The following is a 24,599-nucleotide window of genomic DNA, read 5'->3' as shown; positions in this document are numbered from 1 at the left end:
CTTGGAAAACAAAGATTTCTTTTTTTGTTTGTTTTCTAAATAGAAAACACGACTTACCCAGAATCAAAGAGTCCCTGACCTCAGGACGGGTTCATTGACGCGCGGTGGCCAACTTGGTGATGAGGAGGAGCAGGTTTTACGCGCAGACCCCAGATCGGTCCTCCACGCTCTCCTCAACGGTCCTTTGGTCGGTGGAGACGTCAGATGATGTTTGGATCACATGGTTTCATTCATGAACGATACACGGGACTGCCACTTAAAGAGACACGCTACAGCGCGATGTCTGTTATTGTTGTGGTAAGGGTAAGGGTAAGGGTAAGTGGAAGGCTGAGAGGAGACGACCCTCACGCTTAAAGAGCCTTGAGGAGAGATATCTCCAAACCTGGAACACAAGTACATTCTACTGGAACTTGTATTTAAGTCTGATAACATAGTCCTTATAATAACTGACAAATGAACCGATACCAATAATATTAACATTAATAATCTTAAAATTGACCTTTTTTTTCTAAAAGAAAATGTCTACATTAAATGTAGGCTATCATTTTAAGATGGTTGTAAATTATTCAGCATTATTGTGCTAAGCTAATTGTGGGTAATAAAGTTAATTCAAGAGATTGTTGAAAAGAAATGCCCTTTATTGCCCCTATCTGAAGACCCCTCCCCAACGCAGCATAGCCCGCGGCCCGCAGCCCCCCCCCGGAGGCTGAGGTGAGCCCCCCCCCCGGAGGGCTGAGGTGAGCCCCCCCCTCCCCCTCCCCGGAGGCTGAGGTGAGCCCCCCCCATCTCCAGGGAGGCTTGGAGCCCCCCCCTCCCCCCCCAAACACTCCAGAGCATTGACAGTGCAAAACCTCTCCTGTGTGTGTGTGTGTGTGAGTTGAATAAAGGAGGGATTATCAGCCTCTTAACAAGTGGAGCAGGAAAACCAAAGCACTAAATAAAAAGCAGTATGTGATGGTTTGAAGGAAATGAGCTAATCCTTCGCCTGCTGCTCACGTCACCACAGACTGCCGTCACACGTCTCTCTGAGCCCCGTGGAGCTGGCACTATCGCTCTCCAGCACAATGGCCCTGTTCCTACAGAAGAAGGGGTTCATTATCACACCGCACAGCAGAAGGGCTCCACCCACTGGGGGCTTAAGCTCCAAGGGTTTACACACGTCTGGAGAGAGAGAGAGAGAGAGAGAGAGAGAGAGAGAGAGAGAGAGAGAGAGAGAGAGAGAGAGACAGAGAGACAGAGACAGAGAGACAGAGAGAGACTCCTCTCTAGGTCCAGAGAGTGGAGAGGCGTCTGGAGAGAGGAGCTCCTCTCTCGGTCCAGCTGGAAGTTGGATCCAGGTGACCCAGTGACCGCCGTCTCTAAATAGGATCAACACACCAGTCGTCCCCGACACCAACGAGGAAAACTGGGACCAGCGTTCCTCACATTCAACCAGGATCAAAGATAAGATCAGGAGAGAGGTGGCTCTAGAGATCAGTCTACACGGATGGGGAACACAGGCTGTGCTCTGCACTAATCCCAACCTGCCTTTGACTTTAGATAGATACTCACAGGTCAGATTAGGTTTACCATCAGGCGGTTAGGAGCAGAACCTGATCCCAGATCTGATCTTGAAGCGCCATCTGCTGGCTGAGCTGTAGCACGTTCTTTAGGGGTTCAGCCTCCGGTGTTGTGCAGGCCAGACCAGGTTACACACACGTAGCCGAACTAACAACTACACACCAACACAAAGCACACCAGCTAGCCATGGAAAAACAAAACCAAATAAGACTTATGTTTCCTCATTTTTAATAAGAAATCCCTCTCCACGGAAAGTTTGATTTCCAACGAGAAATAACACTATGGGTAATATGAAAAGAGACGGAACAGAAATCATTTAAAACAGGCTTTGAGGACGGACTTTGGCTATGGTCAATAAAAGGGTGCATACAATAACATAAACTTTGGGTATGACACGGGAATTGAGTGCTGAGCCAACACTGAGTATCGCAACAGAGTTCATGAGTCTCAATAAGACACTGATAGGGAACAGGTTCACATGAAGGCACACGTCACAACCACCTCAGTCAATCATACCTTTATGGATCTTTATGTTCGTGTTCATCGTTTTACCACTGTACGGTGCTTTTGAAAACTTAAAGTACCAGAAGAAATGCTGAACAAGAAATGAGATCTGACCAGTGGACAGAGTGTCTCTGCTCTGGGGTAAACCTCTCCTCTCCCACGGCTTACTAAAACACCAGGCTGGGAGGGCATCGCACCGGGAGATAACTACATATGGGAAAGATTTGTTGCTCAAATAAAGTGAAATAATCCAGATGAATGTTCCTATTCAGTCCTCAACAACAGCGCAAAAAACACCATCTTGACTGGAATTAACACAAGGCCTCTTCATTTGTATGACCTCAGATCAAAGCCATGACCCAGGAGCAGATGTTGTGGTTTCAGCTGCAGAACTCGGTTTGGTCGTCTCCAGTCAACAGAGACTCAATCGACGGCTGGACCAGAGAACCATCAACACTGTAAAGTCTTCATCTCTGCAGGAGGAAGGAGTCCTGAGTCGTAGGAACTGAGAAGCTTGGCAGACAGAGAAGGACTCTCTGCTGCCTGCTGTCGGCACCACGATGGGAAACTAAAGACGCACGCGACCCCGGTCCAACAGGTCAGGACTACCGGATGCTTCTGTTGAATCTGTAAATGTGCGGGCGTGTCTGTGACTGTAGTCTGTGTCGGTCTTCTGTCATGTCTGTAGTATGTCCTCTGTGCTTGGGGAGGTGGGCCCCTGTGTCTCCAGGGGTCCCCCCTCCTCTCCGGGGGTCCCCCTTCCTCTACTTCTTGGTGACCCCGGAGCTGCGGCTGTTGAAGACGTTGAGGCCCGGTCTGGCTGCCCCCCCGACCCCGGGCTGGGCCAGCACCTTGTCCAGGGTGGTCTTCTTGATGGCCGCCGGGGAGATGCTCTCCTGGTCCGCCAGGAACTGGAGCTCCCTGGAAGGGGGGGACACGACCACATGAATAGACAGGTGAGTTATTACTGATCTGAAGGGGATCCCCAGTGGGACGGCTCCTAGGCTATAGGGGGAGGAGCCGTCAATACTGCCACTGCGGTGACCTCCAAGGTCAGAAACTAGATCAATATGGGCGGCATGTGGCTCAGGAGGGAGAGCGGGTCGGCTGGCCACCGGAAGGTTGCTGGTTCGATCCCCGGCTCCTCCTATCTGAGTGTGGAGGTGTCCCTGAACGAGGCGCCTCACCCTGACTGCTCCTGACCAGCTGGCTGTCGCCCTGCGTGGCTGACTCCACCCCCAGAGTGGGGTCCCGGTCTTCCCTCACCTGGTCCGGATGCACGAGGCCTCCACGGCGTTGATGAGCAGGCTGCGGAATCCGCCGCTCTCCAGGAAGTGGAGGGCGTGGATGGTGGCGCCCCCTGGGGAGCACACGTTGTCCTTCAGCTGGCCCGGGTGCTGCTCCGACTCCAGCAGCATCTTAGCGGCCCCCTGGGGAGAAGGAGGAGGAGGGAGGGTCAAATCAGAGTGAACAGAGGATCAAATCAGAGTGAATTGAGGATCAAATCAGAGTGAATTGAGGATCAAATCAGAGTGAATAAAGGATCAAATCAGAGTGTATAGAGGATCAAATCCGAGTGAATTGAGGGCTCTATACAGGTGGAGCCCCAGTCCTCACTGACCAGTAGGGCCTGGGCTCCCAGTCTGACGGCCAGTCGTCTGGGCAGACCCATCTTCACCCCTCCATCAGCCAGGGCGTCCAGGGTGGTGAAGGCCTGAAGAGGAACAGACGACTGTCAACGCGACGTCAAGACGGACCAACAGACTGTCAACAGGACGCCATGACGGACCAACAGACTGTCAGCAGGACGCCATGACGACGGACCAACAGACTGTCAGCAGGACGCCATGATGACGGACCAACAGACTGTCAACAGGACGCCATGATGACGGACCAACAGACTGTCAACAGGACGCCATGATGACGGACCCACAGACTGTCAACAGGACGCCATGACGACGGACCAACAGACTGTCAGCAGGACGCCATGACGACGGCCCAACAGACTGTCAGCAAGACCATGACGACGGACCAACAGACAGTCAACAGGACGCCATGACGACGGACCAACAGACAGTCAACAGGACGCCATGACGGACCAAGCTGTAGGCAGCGCTCAGCTACAGCCTTGGCCACTGCATGGATATCTTTAGAAAATAGCTTTATCAATTCCCAGATTGATCATTACATTAATTACTGAATCATAGTTTAAATGTGTCAAAACAGCTCCATCACGACGATGTGTGTCCATGAGCCCTCCTCAGTGGGCCACAGAGCTGTCCGTCACTCACGTAGGCGGGCCCGCTGCCGCTCAGGCCAGTGACGGCGTCGATGAGGTCCTCCTCCACCTCCGTGCAGAACCCAACGCTGCCCATCAGCTGCTCTAGGAGACGCCCGTCCTCCAGCTGACAGACAGACCATCAACACACACACAGAGACAACACAGACAGAGACAATCAGCATCACTGAGGCTCAAGGAATCAACCTAGAAAAATCACTGAGGCTACCCACAAACACCCCATCACCTTAAAGATTACTGAGGCTACCCACAAACACCCCATCACCTTAAAGATTACTGAGGCTACCCACAAACACCCCATCACCTTAAAGATTACTGAGGGTACCCACAAACACCTCATCACCTAAAAGATTACTGAGGCTACCCACAAACACCTCATCACCTAAAAGATTACTGAGGCTACCCACAAACATCTCATCACCTAAAAGATTACTGAGGCTAACCACAAACAACTCATCAACTTAAAGATCACTAGACTAAAGTCTGACCACTAGACTGGGGTGACCACTAGTCTAGAGTGACCAGTAGTCTAGAGTGACCAGTAGTCTAGAGTGACCAGTAGTCAGGAGTGACCAGTAGTCAGGAGTGACCAGTAGTCAGGAGTGACCAGTAGTCAGGAGTGACCAGTAGTCAGGAGTGACCAGTAGTCAGGAGCGACCAGTAGTCAGGAGCGACCACCAGACCAGACCCCCTCCTCTGTTCTAGTCTGCAGTAGGGTCCCTGGTCCCGGCTCACCTCGGCGTGGGTGCCAGTAGCGTAGACGGTGGCTCCCTCCCTCACCACCACCGGCGTGTTGGTCATGCAGCGCATCACCTTGGGGGCGGGGCGGTGCTGGAGGAGCTTCTGCCCTCCGAGAGGAGAGAGGAGAGAGGAAGCAGAGAGCCACATTATTAATATATAGAAAGGTTCTCTTCCCAGACAATCTGAGTTTTATCATTTAATTCCTGGGCCATAAGAATAAGAATGTGCCCTTTGACGTCAGATGGAAGCCAGGTGTTCAGGTGTGGTTGAAGTCTACGACCACACCTGTTCTACACCTGGTTCTACACCTGGTTCTACACCTGGTTCTACACCTGGTTCTACACCTGGTTCTACACCTGGTTCTACACCTGTTCTACACCTGGTTCTACACCTGGTTCTACACCTGGTTCTACACCTGTTCTACACCTGGTTCTACACCTGGTTCTACACCTGGTTCTACACCTGGTTCTACACCTGGTTCTACACTTGTTCTACACCTGGTTCTACACCTGTTCTACACCTGGTTCTACACCTGGTTCTACACCTGGTCAGAGATAAGCTGAGCGGTGAAAAATGACGTTGGGACAGTTCCACCTCAACGGGTTAAATTATCTAAACAAGTAGGAATGGACAGACAAACAGACCTTCTCTATGGAGCTGACAGACAGGCAGACAGACAGACAAACAGACCTTCTCTATGGAGCTGACAGACAGGCAGACAGACAGACAGACAGACAGACCTTCTCTATAGAGCTGACAGACAGGCAGGCAGGCAGACAGACAGACCTTCTCTATGGAGCTGAAGGACAGACAGACAGGCAGACAGACCTTCTCTATAGAGCTGATGGTGACGCCGGCAGCACAGGAGACAATGAGGTGCCGGTCCTCGATGTCGGGGCCGATCTCGTCCAGGACGAAGGGGATGATGTGTGGCTTCACGGCCAGGAACAGCACGTCGCTCTTAGCAACCGTGTCCTTGTTGCTGGTCGTCAGGTTCACGCCCATTTTCTACAGCGAGGAGGAGACAACACAGCGAGGGAGGGATCGTTATACTGTACGCCCGTGTGCCGGAATACTCCCAGTGCTCAGGGTTAGTTTACTGGTTTATAGAAAGAACGAAAGAAAGAAAGAAAGAAAGAAAGAAAGAGAGACTCCTTTGGTAAATAGAATCCATTAACAGCTTTATTCACAATAAAACAGTAAACTAATTTGTACGGACTATGAGAGTATTCAGCCACAACAACAGTCACCTCTCACACCACCCAACGGTTCATGTAAACACGGCTGTCTCACCCTCAGCCCGGCCACGGTGGGCAGGTCGGTGTCGGGAGAAGAGGCTGTGATCCTGTGGGTGGCGATGACCCCTGGGGGGGAGGGGGGAGGTCATTAACAACGGAGAGGGAGTGAGGGTCTGAATAATGAGTAAATGAGCGAGTAAGTGGGTGAGTGGGTATTGACTGACTGACTGAATAATGAGTGAGTGAGTGAGTGAGTGAGTGAGTTTCACCTGCGGCCGTGAATCCCTTCACCAGCGCGTGGGCCAGCTGACCCGCTCCGATGAATCCCACGCTCATCCTTCCCGTCCTACCAATCAATCATTCGATCACAACAGCCGTCAACACTCATTCACCAAATCATCATAATAATTATGATTTTACACCCCCCCCCCCCACACACACACACACACAGTAGTCATGCCCTCCATGCCACCAATGTTTTGGTTGCCGAGACTTAATAACTAGTCGGAATATCGACAACATCCGGTCCTATTCCAATATTTACCTTGATGTCGGTTAACACCTGACGTCCTTTAACGGATAAGACTGTGATACCGCTTTATACAGCTTAATCCGACACAATCAACCGCTTAATCAGACACAATAAACCGCTCCTCGGTGTCAACGTGGCTTCCTCTTCACTCAGCCCCAATGCGCTCCTGAACGGTGACCAACGTGTGGGTCAGCCAATCACAGGGCAGTTTGTTGTTGCTCTCGTGCAATGCTACGAGTTGTAGGCGTTACTTATTGTTTCGTCACGTCCAATTGCATCAGCCTCCTCAATGAAAGAGGTCGAGCAGAGCATGCTGGGTAATAAAACACATCATTCAGGGCAGATGAACCCTTTTGAATCGCTCGGGAATATTTAATGTGCCACGTTGTGTGACTGGGCTTAGGGGGACTAATTTTTTGATTTTTGATTTTATTTTAGGATTTTACACATATTGTCTTTCCTGAACTTATTATATATTACACAATTAGTTGTATTTATGCATGTATATTTTCGTCTGGCTGGCTCGCACACACGCCGCACGCACGCACGCGAGCACACGCACAAACACACACACACACACACACACACACACACACACACACTTGATCATTGAATCACTTGATCATTTAAGAATAATTTTCTACATTCATCTATTTCACAGGAAAGTCATTGATTATTGGCCACCCTAATGCAGAAACCTTCATCTTAACATGTGAGTGTCCGTTAGACGCAGGGGCCTCCGCTATTCCCTCGGGGGGCTGGTCTATATTTACCGCAGCAGAACAGCTGTGAGCGACGCTTTCTTCCCAGGGGAAAATAATACAGAGCCGGGGGTTATGTGAAATTGCCAGCAGATTTAGTTTAGTTACTCTTTTCCTTTGGTTGGCTTTTTTTGGCTTTTTACTTATTGTATTTGACTGTAGGAAATATGGGAAATATGTCAGATTTTTAAAAATATATGATATATATTAAAATGAGTTATCTATTTTTTGATATTATTTCTTAAAAAAAATGTATGGTGTTATGGTGAAGGGCTAATTAATATTTTTACTAATATATATTAGACAAGAATAAATATATTTTATTTCCTCTTTTTCTAACCATTATTTTCCTTCCTCTTTAGGTGATGTTGAGCCCTGGTCCTCCAGCCTGTAGAGCTCTGAGGAGGAGCCCCGGTCCTCCAGCCTGTAGAGCTCTGAGGACGAGCCCCGGTCCTCCACAGAGCTCTAACACCGCTCCTCGGACCGCGCTGAGCTGCCGTCCTATTCCAGAGAAACTGTGTTTTTCTCGCGTCCTTATCTTCAACAAAATGACAATTTATTGTCTGTGACTAGACTCCCTTATTGCCCCTAGAACAGACCCACTAACACGCAGACACGCGCACACACACACACGCACACACATACACACACACACACACACATACACACACAGACACACACACCCACAGACACACACACCCACAGACAAACACAATGACTTCCCCAAGTCAATTTAATACTTCCTGCTTCACTGCTCTTCCACTTTAGATTAAACACGTGTGGCGAGCAACACGCGGCCTCTCTCTCTCTCTCTCTCTCCCTCTCCCCCTCTCTCTCTCTCTCGGTCTCTCTCTCTCTTCCTCTCCCCCCCCCTCTCTCTCTCTGTCTCTCTCTCTCCCTCCCGCTTTCTCTCTCACCCTCGCTCTCTCTCTGTCTCTCTCTCTGTTTCTCCCTCGCTCTCTTTCTGTCTCTCTCTCCCTCTCTGTCTGTCTCTCTTTCTGTCTCAACAGAACCCACAGAAGGGATGTATTAAGGTTCCTGAGTGTACGAGCACATGAGGAACACAGGCCGTAGTTAAAGATGTGGAACTGCATGATTAGGGCCTCCGGGTGTGTGTTTGTGTGTGATCAAATATGTATGTGTGTGGGCACAGTGCATGCATGGTGTGTATGTGTGTGTGGGCACAGTGAATGCATGGTGTTTTTGTGCGTGCATACGTTTGTGTGTATGTGTGTATGCATGTATGTTCACAAGAGCGCCACAGCTTAAGTGTGATTAGTTTAAACTGCATTAAACATGTAGATGACTTCGTCTGTGGGGCGTGGCTCACGCTGTAACTTGTGGAAGTAGCGATAAAATGGGGCTTAACCCTAACCCTCTGTTGGGACGACAGGTGGACGCCTTTCCATCAGGAGTTCATCAGAACACCGCATTCACAACAGAGGCTGTGAGTGTGTGTGTAAAGTGTGTGTGTGTGTGTAAAAGTGTGTGTGCGAGAGACTGAGAGTGAGAGTGTCTCTGTGTGTGTGTGTGTGTGTGTGTGTGTGTGTGTGTGTGTGTGTGTGTGTGTGTGTGTGTGTGTGTGTGTGTGTGTGTGTGCGTGTCTACGCTCGGCCCCCCAGCTCGGGGGTTCACTGATCAGACTGATCCGATGCGCCCCGACTCTGATCAGAGTTGGGGTGCATCGGGGGTCATGACCTGAGACACCAGCTCAGACACACAAAAGAAACTGAGACTTCAACATACAGTTTATAGTCCAAACCACAGGTTACATCAAATGGGTTTAAAAAGGTACCAGATACAGATACCAGTTGTAAACAAAGCAATATTCATTTATACTACAATTAGGGCATTTAGCAGACTTACATCAGTTAATATACACATTGACAGCAGAGTCAACCATGCAAGGTGACAGCCAGCTCGTCAGGAGCAGTTAGGGTTAAGTGTCTCGCTCAGGGACACATCAACAATCAGCTAGGAGGAGCTGGGGATCGAACTAGCGACCTTTCGGTTACAAGGCAACTGCTCTACCTCCTGAGCTAAGCCGAGCTGATACAAGATACATATATATATATATATATATATATATAAAACAGTACATTAAAACAGTACAACAAATAATACAAAAAAACATACGTCTACTATACTAGATACATATGTAAATATACATAACATATGTATATATATAAAACAGTAAGTAATACAAAAAAACATAAGTCTCTAGGACACATTCAAAACAATATGTAGACAATATTACATGATATTAGCTTTATATTTGAATTCTTAATTAAGATGAATTGGTGACGGGAAGGGAAGGAACGAAGCGACTAAGAAAGGAAGAGAAGGAAGAGACGGAGGACACGGAGGCATCTAAAAAACAATCACAGCTATATATAGAATAATAATGGATTGAATTTATATAGCGCTTTTCTGGACCCTCAGAGACGCTTACAGTGAAGGGGGGACCTCACTAACCACCACCAGTGTGTAGCACCCACTGGGGTGATGCCCCCACTGGGGTGATGCACGGCAGCCAATTGGCGCCAGAATGCTCACCACACACCAGCTGGAGGTGGAGAGTGAGGGAATCAATGAGTCAGCCAATTATACAGGAGGAAGGTTAGGGGCCAGAGTGAATGAGCCTGGTTGGGCCCGGACACCGGGGAAACCCCTCCTCTTTGAGATAAGTGCCCTGGGATCTTTTATGGCCTCAGTGAGTCAGGACCTCGGTTTAACGTCTCCTCTGAAGGACGGCGCCTTCCACAGCACAGTGTCCCCGTCACTGCACTGGGGCATGGGGATTGATGTTAAGGCCAGAGGGAAGAGTGCCACCTACTGGCCACCACCCGACACCACTTACAGCCCCTGGTATTCCCAGCCGGTCTCCCATCCAAGTTCTAAACTGGCCCGACCATGCTTAGCTTCCGAGATCAGACGAGATCGGGCGTGTCCATGGTGGTAAGGCTGTGTATATATATATACATAGAGAAAGAGAGAGAGAGGGAGAGAGAGAGAGCGAGAGAGACAGCTGCAAAATATCTTGTTTTATCGTTTAGGGAGGGGATAAAAATGCAGACTGACTCCGACCAGCTCACGCCAGAGAGGTCATTCTGTTCACAGCTACTGAAGAACGGAGTGTGTGTGTGTGTGTGTGTGTGTGTGTGTGTGTGTGTGTGTGTGTGTGTGTGTGTGTGTGTGTGTGTGTGTGTGTGTGTGTGGGGGGGGGCTGGAGGAGGTGATAAGGGTGACAGTGGCTGTCTGCATACTCTTAAGCCAAGTTAAATGGTTGGTCAAAGCCAAGGGAAGTCTGGTATGTGTGGCCTTCCAGGGATGCAGCTTGAGGCCGGGGCCTCTGTGAGGTGCGGCTCAGTGGACACATCTCTACGGGTCAGAGGGGCGGGCCCGTTGGTACGCCGTAGCCAATCAGAGTCTTTTCACAGAGTTCAGATCGTCAGGTCGTCCAGTGATCGCTGGGCTCCTGGTCAACACACCTGCTGGACCAGTCAGACCCTCTAGCCTTCTGAGGGTTTCACGTGACGTAGTACGGGTTTCTCCCCGCTACGCCCGGGGGCAACAGCCGGGGGCAACAGCCGGGGGCTACACCCGGGTGCTACACCCGGGGGCTACACCCGGGGGCTACACCGGGGGCTACAGCGGGGGCTACACCCGGGTGCTACACCCGGGGGCTACACCCGGGGGCTACACCCGGGGCTACACCCGGGGGCTACACCCGGGGGCTACACCGGGGGCTACACCCGGGGGCTACACCCGGGGGCTACAGCGGGGGCTACACCCGGGGGCTACACCCGGGGGCTACACCCGGGGGCTACAGCGGGGGGCTACACCGGGGGCTACACCCGGGGGCTACACCCGGGGGCTACACCCGGGGGCTACACCCGGGGGCTACACCCGGGGGCGCGTGGCCCCGGCGGCGGGCCTCTGGGAGTACACGAGGTCGGCGGCGTACAGGCCGAGGTTCAGGAAGGAACAGACGGAGACCACCAGCTGGCTGTCCCAGACGCAGCCCCCCCGCGGGCAGGACGCCGGGCGCCAGGGGGAGCCGTACTTGCCGTCGAAGCAGAGCACGGGCCAGGCCACCGAGGCGCTGAGGTAGAGCAGCACGGCCAGCAGGGCGTACACCCCCAGCAGGCGGTCCCAGGGCAGGCAGCGCAGAGCCCCGGTGCGGCCGCACACCGCCAGCAGCACCAGCAGCGAGGTGAGGCCGAAGCAGCCTCCCCACACCGCCACGCAGCAGACCAGGCCGGGCCGGCCCGCCAGCCCCCCGCCGTTGGCCACGCCCCCGAAGATCACGCACGCCACGAAGGCCTGCACCACCTTCAGGACCCCCGGGGGCGTGGCCATGTAGCCGGCGGCGGCGGCCTGGCCGGGCCGGCGGGACAGCACCACCTCCGCCCCGTAGGCCAGCGTGGCCGCCATGGAGCAGGTCGCCACGGCGATGCGGAAGTTGCGGACCTCGCAGCCGGCGTACGGGCAGTCGGCGCTGACGAAGTAGAGCGGGTAGACGACCGACGCCGTCACGTACCTGAGGACACCAGAGCAGTCAGGGTCAGGGTCAGGGGCGGGGGCGGGGTCAGGGGCGGGGTCAGGGGCGGGGTCAGGGGCGGGGGCGGGGTCAGGGGCGGGGGCGGGGTCAGGGGCGGGGGCGGGGTCAGGGGCGGGGTCAGGGTCAGGGGCGGGGTCAGGGGCGGGGTCAGGGTCAGGGTCAGGGTCAGGGTCAGGGGCGGGGGCGGGGTCAGGGGCGGGGTCAGGGGCGGGGTCAGGGTCAGGGTCAGGGTCAGGGGCGGGGTCAGGGTCAGGGTCAGGGTCAGGGGCGGGGTCAGGGTCAGGGGCGGGGTCAGGGTCAGGGGCAGGGTCAGGGTCAGGGGCAGGGTCAGGGGCGGGGTCAGGGGCAGGGTCAGGGTCAGGGGCGGGGTCAGGGGCGGGGTCAGGGTCAGGGGCGGGGTCAGGGGCGGGGTCAGGGTCAGGGTCAGGGTCAGGGTCAGGGTCAGGGGCGGGGTCAGGGTCAGGGGCGGGGTCAGGGTCAGGGTCAGGGTCAGCACAGTGAGGTACATCAAACCTTTAATTTCACATTCAGGGCGTTTAGCAGACGCTTTGATCCAAAGAGACTTACAATAAGTACATTAGTCAGAGGAAGGTAAAGTAAGGATGTGCATAGAACCAGGTGCCAAGCACTAACCATCACTAGGTTAACCCATTCCCCTTGTACAACACAGATAGCTAGGATAAGACTCTATACGATGCTGTAGTACTGTTTTTACCAGGACGTACAACTCACAATAAGTGCGCAAGAGGGAGAGACAACAACAACAACAACAGGTCTGAGCTCATGTAGGAACTCAGTGATCACGAGAGACAGAGAGAGAGAGACAGGCAGGCAGGCAGACAGACAGACAGACAGACAGGTCTTACATGAGGGTGGCGAGGGCGGCGAAGGCCACGGTGAGGTTGCCCCAGGAGACGGGCAGGCAGCCGTAGAGCCGCGTAGCGTCCAGGAAGAAGATCACCGTGGTGACGGCGAAGCAGAGGCACCAGACCGCCATGCAGAACACGCCGTACGAGCCGCTGTAGCCCGCGCTGTGGATCACCATGGCGACCACCGCGCAGCCCAGCACCAGCTGGCTGAGCCGGGCCGCCCCGATGGGCGAGCACGCCGCCCGCCGGTCCAGGTAGCGCCCCCCACGGGGGTCCATGGTGGGGGGGGTCAGGTGGAGGTCTCTAACCCGTCCCTACAGTCTGAGTCCAGGGTTACAGTCCGCTGCAGACCTGGGGGGTCAGGCCTGCCTCTCCCTCTGACGATAGGGGAGGTTTAGTGGTGTTGCTCTGTCACTGAGATGGAGGCTTCCATCCCGTCCTTCTCCTCGGAACATCCCAACATTACGACCTATCTTGACCTACCTCCCTTCAGTAGCATCCCAACCTGTTTGGACAGACCTCCCTTCACTAACATCCCAACATTCTGACCTGTTTGGACAGACCTCCCTTCACTAACATCGGTCCCACAGAGTGAATCTGATGGGCACAATGTAACGCGGAGCAGTCAGCGTGGGACCGCGCTGAGCAGTAATGTGAAACCCTAGCTGGAGGTACCCGGGGTATGGCCATGTGGGGCAGCGGGCGGGGCGTGTTGGTGTCGTGGGTCGCCCCTCTCTCTCTCTCCAGGGTCTTCACTTGGTAGCCCCTCTCTCTCTCTGCCCCCCCCCCCACGAGGTTTCCTTTGAAAGCTATTCCTGTCGGCGTGTCAGTGGTCTTCAAGCAGGAAGCGCAGAAGTTAAGAACGAAGCAGAATAGCCCAATTCCCCAAGACTTTTGAACGAACCGCAGAGAGAGACAGCCTATTCCTCAGTAGAATAAAGAGACGGTAAGAAAAGAGACCTGCCCCCTAGCCTCCAGCGGTCGGGGAGGAAGTGAACCGTCGGAGGTCCTGCCCAGCAGCCAGTACCAAGCTGCGAAGTATGGTCTGGGAAAAGCCATCAGAGCAGCCAAAAGGCAGTGCAGAGTGAAGCTGGATTGCTTCTATTCCACTGCTGACTCCGGGCGGATGTGGCAAGGCCTGCAGCACATCACTGACTACAGGACCACCACCAGCACCATCAGCTCCACAGACTGCTTGCCAGATGAGCTCAACACCTTCTACACTCGCTTCGAGACCTCCAGCCCCACCACAGCGAGGAGGCTCTCCCCCCCCAATCAACCGTCTCATCAGGACAGGTACACAGAGCCCTGAGGAACATCAACCCTCGCACCAGATAACATCCCTGGGCGAGCTGTCAGAGCATGTGCCAACGAGCTGGCTGATGTTCTTACATCCATCTTCAACCTTTCCATCAGCCATTGCACAGTTCCCTCCTGCTTCAAGACCACAACCATCATCCCCCTTCCCAAGAAGAGCCCACCAAGCTGCCTGAATGACTACAGGCCAGTAGCACTCACTCCAATCATTATGAAGTGCTTTGAGAGAGTGGTGCTGACCCACTCAGGGCGCTCTTTGTGGATTACAGCTCCGCCTTCAATGCAGTCACCCCCCACAAACTCACCGGCACACTGTCTACACTGGGTCTGCCCCCCACCACCTGTGGCGGGCTCCAGGACCTTCTGACTGGCAGGCCCCAGTCGGTCAGGACTGGGAATAGGGCGAGTGGTAAAGACTGCAGAGAAGGTCATCAGAACCCCACTGCCCTCTCTGCAGAGCATCTACCACCGCAGAGTCCACAGGAGAGCTGCCTCCATACTGAAGGACCCCCCCACCCCCAGACTGGACTGTTCACACTTCTACCCTCAGGACGGAGGCACAGAAGTATGAAGTCCAAAACAACCAGCCTAAAGAACTCTTTCTTACCACTGCCCTCAGACTCCCTAACAGATAGGAGTCTGTTGTTAGTGTTATTATTCTTCCTCAGGACGGCCAGTTTACATTTTGCTCATGCACTACGGCATACTTTCTTGGATTTGCACCATTCCGTTTTTATTTTATTTTAACTTAAATTTATTATTTAATCTAGTTGCTTCTCTGCTATTTATCTTGTAAATTGTATATTCTATATTGTTGCAGATTTTTTCTATTTTATTTGTATATTGTATATTCCATATTTTTTATATGTCTTTCTTGGCATTCAGCCTGTGGAAAACAAAGGAAGAATTTCATTGTATGACTGAGAACATGTTTCTTATTGTGCATATGACAATAATCACTTTGACCCTTGAATCTTGGATCAGGTTAATCTTGGTTGGCTCGCGGCTGGGAAAACTCAACATGTGCCCTTCCCGTTTGGAGCGTCAGAGAGACGTCTTCAGACTGTTGGATCTCTTTCTCTCACCCCCCCTCTCTCTCTCTGAGGATAGGAGGGTCAGTATGACTAGAAAGCAAGAGCTATTTAGGTCTTTGGGTTGGGCCCGTGTGTGTGTGTGTGTGTGTGGGGGGGGGGGGGGGGGGGGGGGGGGGGGGGGATTATGTGTGTGTGTGTGCACATGCATGTAGAGATGGGGGCAGGGATTTGTAGGTCAAGAATCTTGAGATTCAAGTCGTCTGAGGCATCTTTGTAGGTTTACTCTTCTAGGCAATACTATAAATACTTGGGAACAGTATATAGATGTATAATGTTATTGTGCATGTAAACCGGGGGGCCATGTCTAACTTAAGAGAGTAGTCGTGACCTTATTCAGCAATGTTAGCAATGCCATCTAAAGGTCATCTTAGGCGTGTGCATGTGTGTATGTGCATGCAGATGCCCGCACACACACATTCACATTCCTTGGCTTTGACCAATTGAACTTGGCCTCAAATAGGCTTTTGGACTTGAGGGTGACATGTTGGCCTGATTACAGAACAGAAGACTTTCTTTTTCATACAGGGGTACAATTCTTCTAATTCAGCAAAATGTGGGCAATTTTGCACAGGAAATTATCTATCAAGGTTTTATCGTGATTTTAATTGCGGGTCTTGCTATTCTGCTGCTCGGTCGAGTGAAAGTTAGGCCGATGTAAATTGTATCAACCTTTTCGAAAATGTAATGGTTGTTTAATAATGGTATAGTATGCCAAATCCTACATTTATATTATTGCCCTGAACTATTAAATTCAATGCTCCATAAAGGTGAATCTTCGACAATTGTTTAGTGCGTTCTTAATCAAAAGTGTTTAAATGGATACATGAAGAAATAATTATTTCTATGGCACAATTCGTCCTCAATATTTTCAATGGCGATTAAGACATAGCGGACATTAGAAATCCTGCCTTTGTTATTTTTTTATTGATTACTATAATTACTATAATTAATTAATACCACCTATAGCTAATATTAGCAGAAGTCTGCGTCCAGCAAAATACTAACCCATTCATTTAAATGTGCTAAAACTATTGATCCAGCAGAGGGCGCTGAAGGCCCTTTCACACAGTTCATAAAACGGACATCAGCCAAGGCGAAAACGTATGCAAGTATTTATTGGTCCTTACATGTTCTTGTTTCACTGTTGAATGCCGGCGTGTTACATGATCAATCGAGTGCTTTGCCATAACGGTGGTAAAGCTAAAATGGTGAGGTTCATGTCAGCGATGGAGAAGACTGCAGTCTCTGGATTACCAGCAGGACTCACTTCTTTCCTGTAAAAACAATAGTCGATCAGAAAGAACATGCTTCCCACTAATGTAGAAAACACATTTTAAAGCCACTTCAAAATAGTTATTTAACAATGGGAGAAAAAACGACGAGTTGACAACTGATATATAGAATAAAACCGCAAGGAATATCTCCTTACCAAATCATAAAAGACTTGAGATGAATTAAGCAAATCTTATCTGATCATCCAACACTAGAGTGGATATTGAAATGAGGACCAATACAGAATCACTTCTTTGACTCTCTGTCTGTCTCTGTGCGTCGCCCTGTGGGATCTTCTTCCACACACACACACACACACACACACACACACACACACACACAACGTTGTGCTAACCGGTTGAGTTTGACCACTCCAGTATGGGGCCTGGAGGAGGGGAGTGTCCACTAGGGTGTCTCCTAGAGGAGTGTCCCCTAGGGTGTCTCCTAGAGGAGTGTCCCCTAGGGTGTCTCCTAGAGGAGTGTCCCCTAGGGTGTCTCCTAGAGGAGGAGAGTGTCCACTAGGGTGTCTCCTAGAGGAGGGCAGTGTCCACTAGTCTGTCTCCTAGAGGAGTGTCCCCTAGGGTGTCTCCTAGAGGAGGAGAGTGTCCACTAGGGTGTCTCCTAGAGGAGGAGAGTGTCCACTAGTCTGTCTCCTAGAGGAGGCGAGGGTCCACTAGTCTGTCTCCTAGAGGAGGCGAGGGTCCACTAGTCTGTCTCCTAGAGGAGTGTCCACTAGTCTGTCTCCTAGAGGAGGCGAGGGTCCACTAGTCTGTCTCCTAGAGGAGTGTCCACTAGTCTGTCTCCTAGAGGAGGCGAGGGTCCCCTAGTCTGTACCTGGGAGCTTCAGCCACTTGGGGACCTTCCCGGCGTCCGGTCCGGCCCGCTGGGGGGGCTGGCTGTGGGCCGTGGTGGGGTCTGGTCCGTCCTGTCGGCCCCCCTTAGAGGGCCCAGAGGGGGGGCGGCCGTCCTCGGCGCCCCCGGGGGAGGTGGGCATGCAGCTGGACCCCCAGAGGTGGAGAACAGGAGGAGCCGTTTAGTCGCAGTGAAAGACCCTCAGAGGGCCCCTGGTCCTCAGAGGGCCCCTGGCCCTCAGAGGACCCCTGGCCCTCAGAGGACCCCTGGTCCTCAGAGGACCCCTGGCCCACTATCCTCAAAGGCTCAACGTGTCATAACCACACCTCTCATGGTCATGACACCTTGAGAGATGTGGTATGAGCTATTGAATACACATTTAATACAATTGATGAATAAAAAGGTGAGGTTTGCGAGGATAGTATTGATTTCATTCAATTTAAATCAATACTTTCACACATTCAAGACTGTGCGTGAACAGAATGTAACATTAAACTATTGTGACGGACAGTCTAATGCGTGGTGGGGGCGGGACCTGCTCTAGGAGGAATGTAAAGCAGCCGACGGCCAATCCCTGAGGGGACGGAGCGGGACGGGAGAGGACGTCAGGGGGATGGGAGGAGGGTTAGGAGAGTGAGGGGGTGAGTTGGTGTTCAAAATGAGGGTGAATCAGGGTTCCTGTTGATGGCAGAACACCAAAAGGTGTTCTGCCATCAACAACACAGCAAACCAGTGAAGTGACTAGGAGAGGCTGGCACACACCTGGCGATGGACTCGTTGGCTTGCGTGGCTGACACACAGGCGTTCAGGTGCTCCCTCTGTAGGTAGCAGTCTAGGGAGGAAACAGAGGCGTTAATCAGAGGCCCCTCCTCGTCTCTCTGCACTACAGCACAGCAGCCGGGGACCCACCGGTCTGCAGCTCACAGCCGAAGTACACCAGGGCTCCAGGGAACAGCTGGGCCTGGAGGCGGACGGAGACATCACTCATTAGGGGCTCACGAGCTACCGCGGGTCGGCTGGGACCTGAAGGTCGCTAGTCCCATCCCCGCTCGAGGCGTCCCTGAGTGAGACGCCCCCCCCCGACTGCTCCTGACCAGCTGGCTGTCGCCCTGGGGGGCTGACTCCGCTGTCGGGGGGTGAATGTGTGATGAATGGGTGAATGTGATGCGGTGTTGTAAAGCGCTTTGAGCGGCCGCTGGTATAACCGCAGTCTGAACCATAAGAACCCATACGTGTGTGTGTGCGGATCGTCCCTTTGGAACTCCAACAGTTTGGTCTCTAAGACAGCAGAGTCTGGAGGCGGACTGAGGCTGGAGACCAGCACTGGTCTGAGGAGACCCACCAGGTCCAGACCAGGTCCAGACCAGTGTGGTCTGAGGACACTGACCTGGAACAGCGTGACGGAGGACTGGTCCAGGACCGTCTTGGGAGGGGTGACAACTGAGGAGGAGGAGGAGAAGCAGGAAGACTCATTTAATCCTCAGCTATGAACGTTCACAGTGGGAATACCATTTTAAATCCATGAGATGCATTGGGGACACCATGGGGACCGTACAGACAGACATGGGGATCACTGCCACACTCTGGTTCAATCTTCCCCCAGAGTCTCCGGCTGTTGCTGTCACACGCTGTACTCACACAGGTAGAAGTCAAGCTCAGGGTCCTCCAGGTAATTCTGGACGAACTTCCGGACATCAGCAACTACAGAGAAACACACAACATGAACGCGTTGGACCCTTCTGTCATGGTGTGAATCAGTTGCTGGCTGACGGGAACAGACCGGGTGCTGGTCAGGATCCCCGACCTCCCTGCCCTCGGGCCAGGCAGCAGTCAAACACACGTACCCGTTTCCAGGGGTCGGAAGAATCCCTGGAGGACGTGACGGTCTGGGAACTGGACCCTGAGGACCACCTGGAGAACAGGAGATACAATCTGATCAGGAGGGATACAGTCTGATCAGGAGAGATACAGTCTGATAAGGACAGGAGAGATATGGTGTGATCAGGACAGGAGAGATACGGTCTGATCAGGAGAGATACAGTCTGATCAGGAGAGATACGGTCTCATCAGAAGAGATACGGTCTCATCAGGAGAGATACGGTCTCATCAGGAGAGATACGGTCTCATCAGGAGAGATACGGTCTCATCAGGAGAGATACAGTCTGATCAGGAGGCATACGGTCTGATCAGGAGAGATACGGTCTGATCAGGAGAGATACAGTCTGATCAGGAGAGATACAGTCTGATCAGGAGGGATACAGTTTGATCAGGAGAGATACAGTCTGATCAGGAGAGATACGGTCTGATCAGGAGATACAGTCTGATCAGGAGGGATACAGTCTGATCAGGAGGGATACAGTCTGATCAGGAGAGATACAGTCTGATCAGGAGAGATACGGTCTGATCAGGAGATACAGTCTGATCAGGAGAGATACGATCTGATCAGGAGATACGTTCTGATCAGGAGAGATACAGTCTGATAAGGACAGGAGAGATAGGATCAGGACAATAGAGATATGGTGTGATCAGGACAGGAGAGATACGGTCTGATCAGGAGGGATACAGTCTGATCAGGAGAGATATGGTGTGATCAGGACAGTAGAGTCTAAACTAAACTATGTTCCTACATGTTGATTTATTTCCTGACACCAGTGATTCTCGTGGGAATAGGTGAAGTAATAAGTAACATTCAACGTGTTCCTCAGAGGAACCGCATGGCATTGTTAAAGTGGGTTGGCCAACACTGCTTGTGTGAATATGTGTGCGCAGACACATGGACACGTGGCGGGGTACCTTCGGATAGCGCTCCATCTTCTCCTTGAGCTGGGACTCCTTCAGAGCTTTGGTCATCAGGGGGGTCTCCTCCAGCGACCTCCTGGGAAGGAAGGGGGACCGGTCAGCACAACATGGAGAAACATCTGATCACTGGCTGAAGAACCACGCTGTGGTGGACCGGTCGGAGGCAGAACCTCACCGCTCAGGTCTTTACAAATTAAAAGCTCATCATTTTGGAAAAGTTGGAAGTATTGCCAACATTGGTCCAGGATGCGGTCCAGGATTTGCTTTCTCCATTGGTCCGAAATGTGGAAAAAGAACTTCATTGGACCAAGAGTTAGGGTTAGGGTCAGGGGTTTAGGGTAAGGGTTAGGGTAAGGGGGTCAGCGTGTTTGGGTCAGGGGGTTTAGGGTTAGGGTTGGGTAAGGGGTAAGGGATCGGGGGTTAGTGTTAGGGGCTCAGGGTCGGGTTCACCAACCTGTCGCTCTTCAGCTGGGCGAAGCGCTTGCGTATGTCGTCGACGGTCACCTCAAAGAACTCGTCCGACAGCTCATGGTGGGCGCCTGGCCGCTGGGGTCCGGAGTCCAGGCTGTAGACCAGAGCCTCCCTCTCCACGGGCTGGGGGGGGGGGGAGAAGAGGGGACGACAGGAGGGGAGGAGGGGGAGATGGGGAGAGTATTCGAGAGAAATCGTGATTATGTTTGAGTGAGATGGTGAGTAACAGAGAGAGAGATTTACCTCCAGAAGCCCCTCCCTCAGCTCCATGTCTTCATCGCTCTGGTTGACCCGACCCTTTGAAGAGAAAACAAACCCGTCCTACACGGTCACTACACGGTCCCTACACGGTCCCTACACGGTCCCTACACGGCCCCTACACGGCCCCTACACGGCCCCTACACGGTCACTACACGGTCCCTACACGGTCACTACACGGCCCCTACACGGCCCCTACACGGCCCCTACACGGTCCCTACACGGTCACTACACGGCCCCTACACGGCCCCTACACGGCCACTACACGGTCTCTACACGGCCCCTACACGGTCCCTACACGGTCACTACACGCTCCCTACACCCTCCCTACACGGTCCCTACACGGTCACTACACGGTCCCTACACGGCCCCTACACGGTCCCTACACGGCCCCTACACGGCCCCTACACGGTCCCTACACGGTCACTACACGCTCCCTACACGGCCCCTACACGGTCACTACACGGTCCCTACACGGTCCCTACACGGTCCCTACACGGTCACTACACGGTCCCTACACGGCCCCTACACGGTCCCTACACGGTCACTACACCTCCAACTGTCCAAGCGTCCATCCACCGGAGGTCTCCAGCTCACCTTGCCGTTGGCGTTCTGGCTGGGTTTGGCTTTCTTGGCTTTGGGGGACCCTCCTGTTGCCTTGGATACCCCAGAGGACGACGACAGAGGCCCCGCCCCCCCGGCGGCGGAACCGCCCAGGCGCTGCCCCCCCCCTGTGAAGGGGGTGAAGGGGGTGAAGGGGGGGGCGGGTGGCGGGGGGGAGGCGAGTCCCGACGGACCCGCTCTCTCTCCGTCCTCCACCGCCGCCGCACTCAACCCAGAGGCATGCTGGGAGGTTAGGGGAGCGTCAGGGGGGAGGGGGGCGGGGGCCGCAGCGGGGGGGACAGGTGCGGGGGGGGCGACAGGTGTGGGGGGGGCGACAGGTGGCCTGTCGGGGCTGGCCGTACGGAGCGGTGCTCCGGATGCCGGAGCGTCGGGCTGAGAGGGAGCCGGTCCATGGGAGCGCTGGGAGGGAGGAGGTCTGCTCCTCTCCATCACCTCCCTGCCGCCATCTTCTTCTTCTGATGTTTTTGTGTCTTTTAGAAGAAGCCTGTAGAGGAGGGGATATCTTCTTCAAATATAGACGTTGTGTTTTCCAACATTCTTTATTATTTTTCTTATATATACACTGCTTAGCCTACCGGACTATGGCGCTCCCACCGGTGAGCCCCAAAGACCTCAGCGTGGCCATTTTTAAAGCCTCTTCTCCAGTTACCTGTAACACACACACACACACACACACACACACACACACACACACACACACACACACACACACACACACACACACACACAGTTAAACCAGGCCCTGCCTCAGATGGTCAGCGGCTGTGGTTGTACCGACCTGGTCTCTCATGTAGACACACACAGGAGTGGCTCCTGACTGGACCAGACCTCTGAGGACACAGGGCGGGTGGAGTCCGTTATATCCTGTCCTGCATTTCTTTGAAAATAATCAACGTCTTCTTCTTCTCAGACCACAAAATATGCATTCAATATTCTTGTCCCTTTCTGTATTTGAGCGAAAATGGAAGCACACACACCCACACACACACACTAACACACACCTTGTCTCAGGAAAGTGTGTGAGGAGTTCCCAAAGGTTCTGCCCACTGGAGAACGTTCCTTGGAGTCGAGAACCATCCTCCATCTGGAGACCGATTCGTACCTGAGAGACACACACACACACAATTATCTAGTTTAAATAATATTAAAAATAAAATATTATATATTTTATCTCTTCAGAAAGGTGGTTTATTATTTCCTTGTGGTTATTCCGGAAATGGTGGTCTTTGTAGTTGGTGCATTACACTACACATCATTCAAAAGGCTCATTCTACTGTAATATAGAGAATAGGTCCCACCTGTCCGTCGGCTGCGGTCTGCTTTCTGGCCCCTGCCACCATTTCCAGTTTGGCATTGTTGGGCAGACTGGCGTACCTCCACTGGAGCGTCAGGTCCAGAACGTTCCTCTGGAACCTGTGGAGGGGATCCCGTTAGAGCTGGCTTCACTGGACATTAAACCATTAAGAATACGGTCAATAAAAGACGAAATCTGGCTGTGGTGACCCTATAACATGTATTTTAGATGTCATGAACACTTTAATGCTTTAATCTGACTCACTTCAACCCGTGGTCGTTAGGGTTGAATTCGTGTTTTTTACAGACGTCCTCGAGAACCTGAAAAAAGAGAATTAAGAGAATTAAGGGATGATTTGAGGGATAAAAGAGAGTTAAGATAAGGCTCGGAGGGTTTGAGGGATGCTCTCTGGTAAATCGGGCGCTAGCCTAGCCACCGTTAGCTCCAGCTGATAATAAGTCGGATATGGACCGACAACCCTGGTGAATTATACTCGATACAAGGGGTGAATCCAAGCTGTTTTGACCCGTGTTACCTGCAGTAAGGGGGTGTTCGGAGACACCTTGACGGTCTGTCTTCTCCCGTTCGGAGTCAGCACTGTCACGGCGGCCGCCATTGCAATATGACGTCACTTTGTTTATTTCAATTAACTTTATGGAACGGAGACTTTCTGACAGTTCCCTTTATTGAACTGTCTTTCTGACAGTGTTCCGTACATCTCGACAAATACTCACAGAATGCAAATAACAAATGTTGTAATCAGAACCCGGAATTCAGAACAAAAATCATAATAAAAATAAAATCGGTGTTTTTTACGCCTTCTTGTTGGAATAAAGTGTTTAATTAATAGTATTAATATCCGCCATGTAAATGGTGGTATCAGTATATCTGGTTATAATAGATAGCAGTGTAGTAGTGTGAGTGCAAATAAATGAAATTTTTCCGTTGTTTCCAACCCTCTACAAATGCACACACATTATTTTTGGGTTGATGTGGCATAGTGTTCGACAAAACAACTGTAAAATTTGATCATTGTACCCAGTATCACTACGATGAAGCAGTGGATCAACAAAACACAACATACAGTATGTTTTGAAACTTTTGATATTTATCGGGTATATTTATCGTGGCCATTGAAACAGGTACAAAGTATCGTTTTGGCAGTGCAAAAATTAAACTGTGCCTCAGACCATTTAGCAACTGTAGGAATCAATAGTGCAAAACTGATACAATAGATGTTTTCAATGTAAACACAGTGAGGTTTATCCGTTCTTTGTAAGCTAACCTTAACTCAAAACAGCTAAACTCTACAAAGAATGGAGACCTCATCATCAATAATGATGGGCAAACTTAAAAGCATTTTCAGCCTCACAAAAAGAAACTAAATAAATAAAAAGTACTTTCAGCCTCACAAACATAGTTAATGTTTAACAAAAATAATATTTCCTCCACTCTGGCCGTTTAGATAAATAAAACAACTGATGAAATCAATAATGGTGGATAAAGTGCTTTAGTAGTCTATGTTAGTATGTCTATGTCTATATCAGTCT

The 24,599-nt window shown here is 51.9% G+C and overlaps 3 protein-coding genes across 4 annotated transcripts; all 3 read right to left on the bottom strand.

Moving 5' to 3' along the window:
• Positions 1-1,777: 1,777 nt before the first annotated feature.
• Positions 1,778-7,020, bottom strand: pycr1b (pyrroline-5-carboxylate reductase 1b). Its single transcript, XM_079730156.1, has 9 exons — positions 6,887-7,020; positions 6,612-6,688; positions 6,398-6,468; positions 5,933-6,112; positions 5,099-5,206; positions 4,356-4,469; positions 3,686-3,778; positions 3,331-3,494; positions 1,778-2,985 (listed from the first exon to the last, which is right to left on the bottom strand). Exons 2-9 carry the CDS (start codon positions 6,676-6,678, stop codon positions 2,829-2,831), a joined length of 954 nt encoding a protein of 317 aa, XP_079586282.1. The 5' UTR covers positions 6,679-6,688; positions 6,887-7,020; the 3' UTR covers positions 1,778-2,828.
• A 4,518-nt stretch (positions 7,021-11,538) lies between these two features.
• On the bottom strand, positions 11,539-13,346 carry LOC307071218 (myeloid-associated differentiation marker-like protein 2; the record flags this gene model as incomplete). The annotated part of the gene is made up of 2 exons (XM_079730157.1): positions 11,539-12,178; positions 13,066-13,346. 2 exons carry the CDS (start codon positions 13,344-13,346, stop codon positions 11,539-11,541), a joined length of 921 nt encoding a protein of 306 aa, XP_079586283.1.
• A 3,269-nt stretch (positions 13,347-16,615) lies between these two features.
• On the bottom strand, positions 16,616-23,669 carry aspscr1 (ASPSCR1 tether for SLC2A4, UBX domain containing). Of its 2 annotated transcripts, XM_079730129.1 has the most exons (17): positions 23,585-23,669; positions 23,314-23,369; positions 23,054-23,168; positions 22,757-22,857; positions 22,534-22,585; positions 22,331-22,404; positions 21,729-22,239; positions 21,117-21,170; positions 20,857-20,996; positions 20,397-20,478; positions 19,448-19,514; positions 19,242-19,304; positions 18,991-19,043; positions 18,513-18,564; positions 18,366-18,435; positions 17,586-17,749; positions 16,616-16,753 (listed from the first exon to the last, which is right to left on the bottom strand). In XM_079730129.1, exons 1-17 carry the CDS (start codon positions 23,663-23,665, stop codon positions 16,743-16,745), a joined length of 1,746 nt encoding a protein of 581 aa, XP_079586255.1. In that variant the 5' UTR covers positions 23,666-23,669; the 3' UTR covers positions 16,616-16,742. The 2 variants fall into 2 exon arrangements, with proteins under 2 accessions (XP_079586255.1, XP_079586256.1); XM_079730130.1 differs by lacking the exon at positions 21,117-21,170.
• Positions 23,670-24,599: the final 930 nt, after the last annotated feature.

This window comes from Pollachius pollachius, assembly GCF_949987615.1.
Source record: "Pollachius pollachius genome assembly, chromosome: 2".
In the NCBI taxonomy this organism is placed as follows: domain Eukaryota; kingdom Metazoa; phylum Chordata; class Actinopteri; order Gadiformes; family Gadidae; genus Pollachius; species Pollachius pollachius.
Note: the sequence above shows the minus strand (reverse complement) of the source record. Positions and strands in the feature narration are given on the sequence as shown.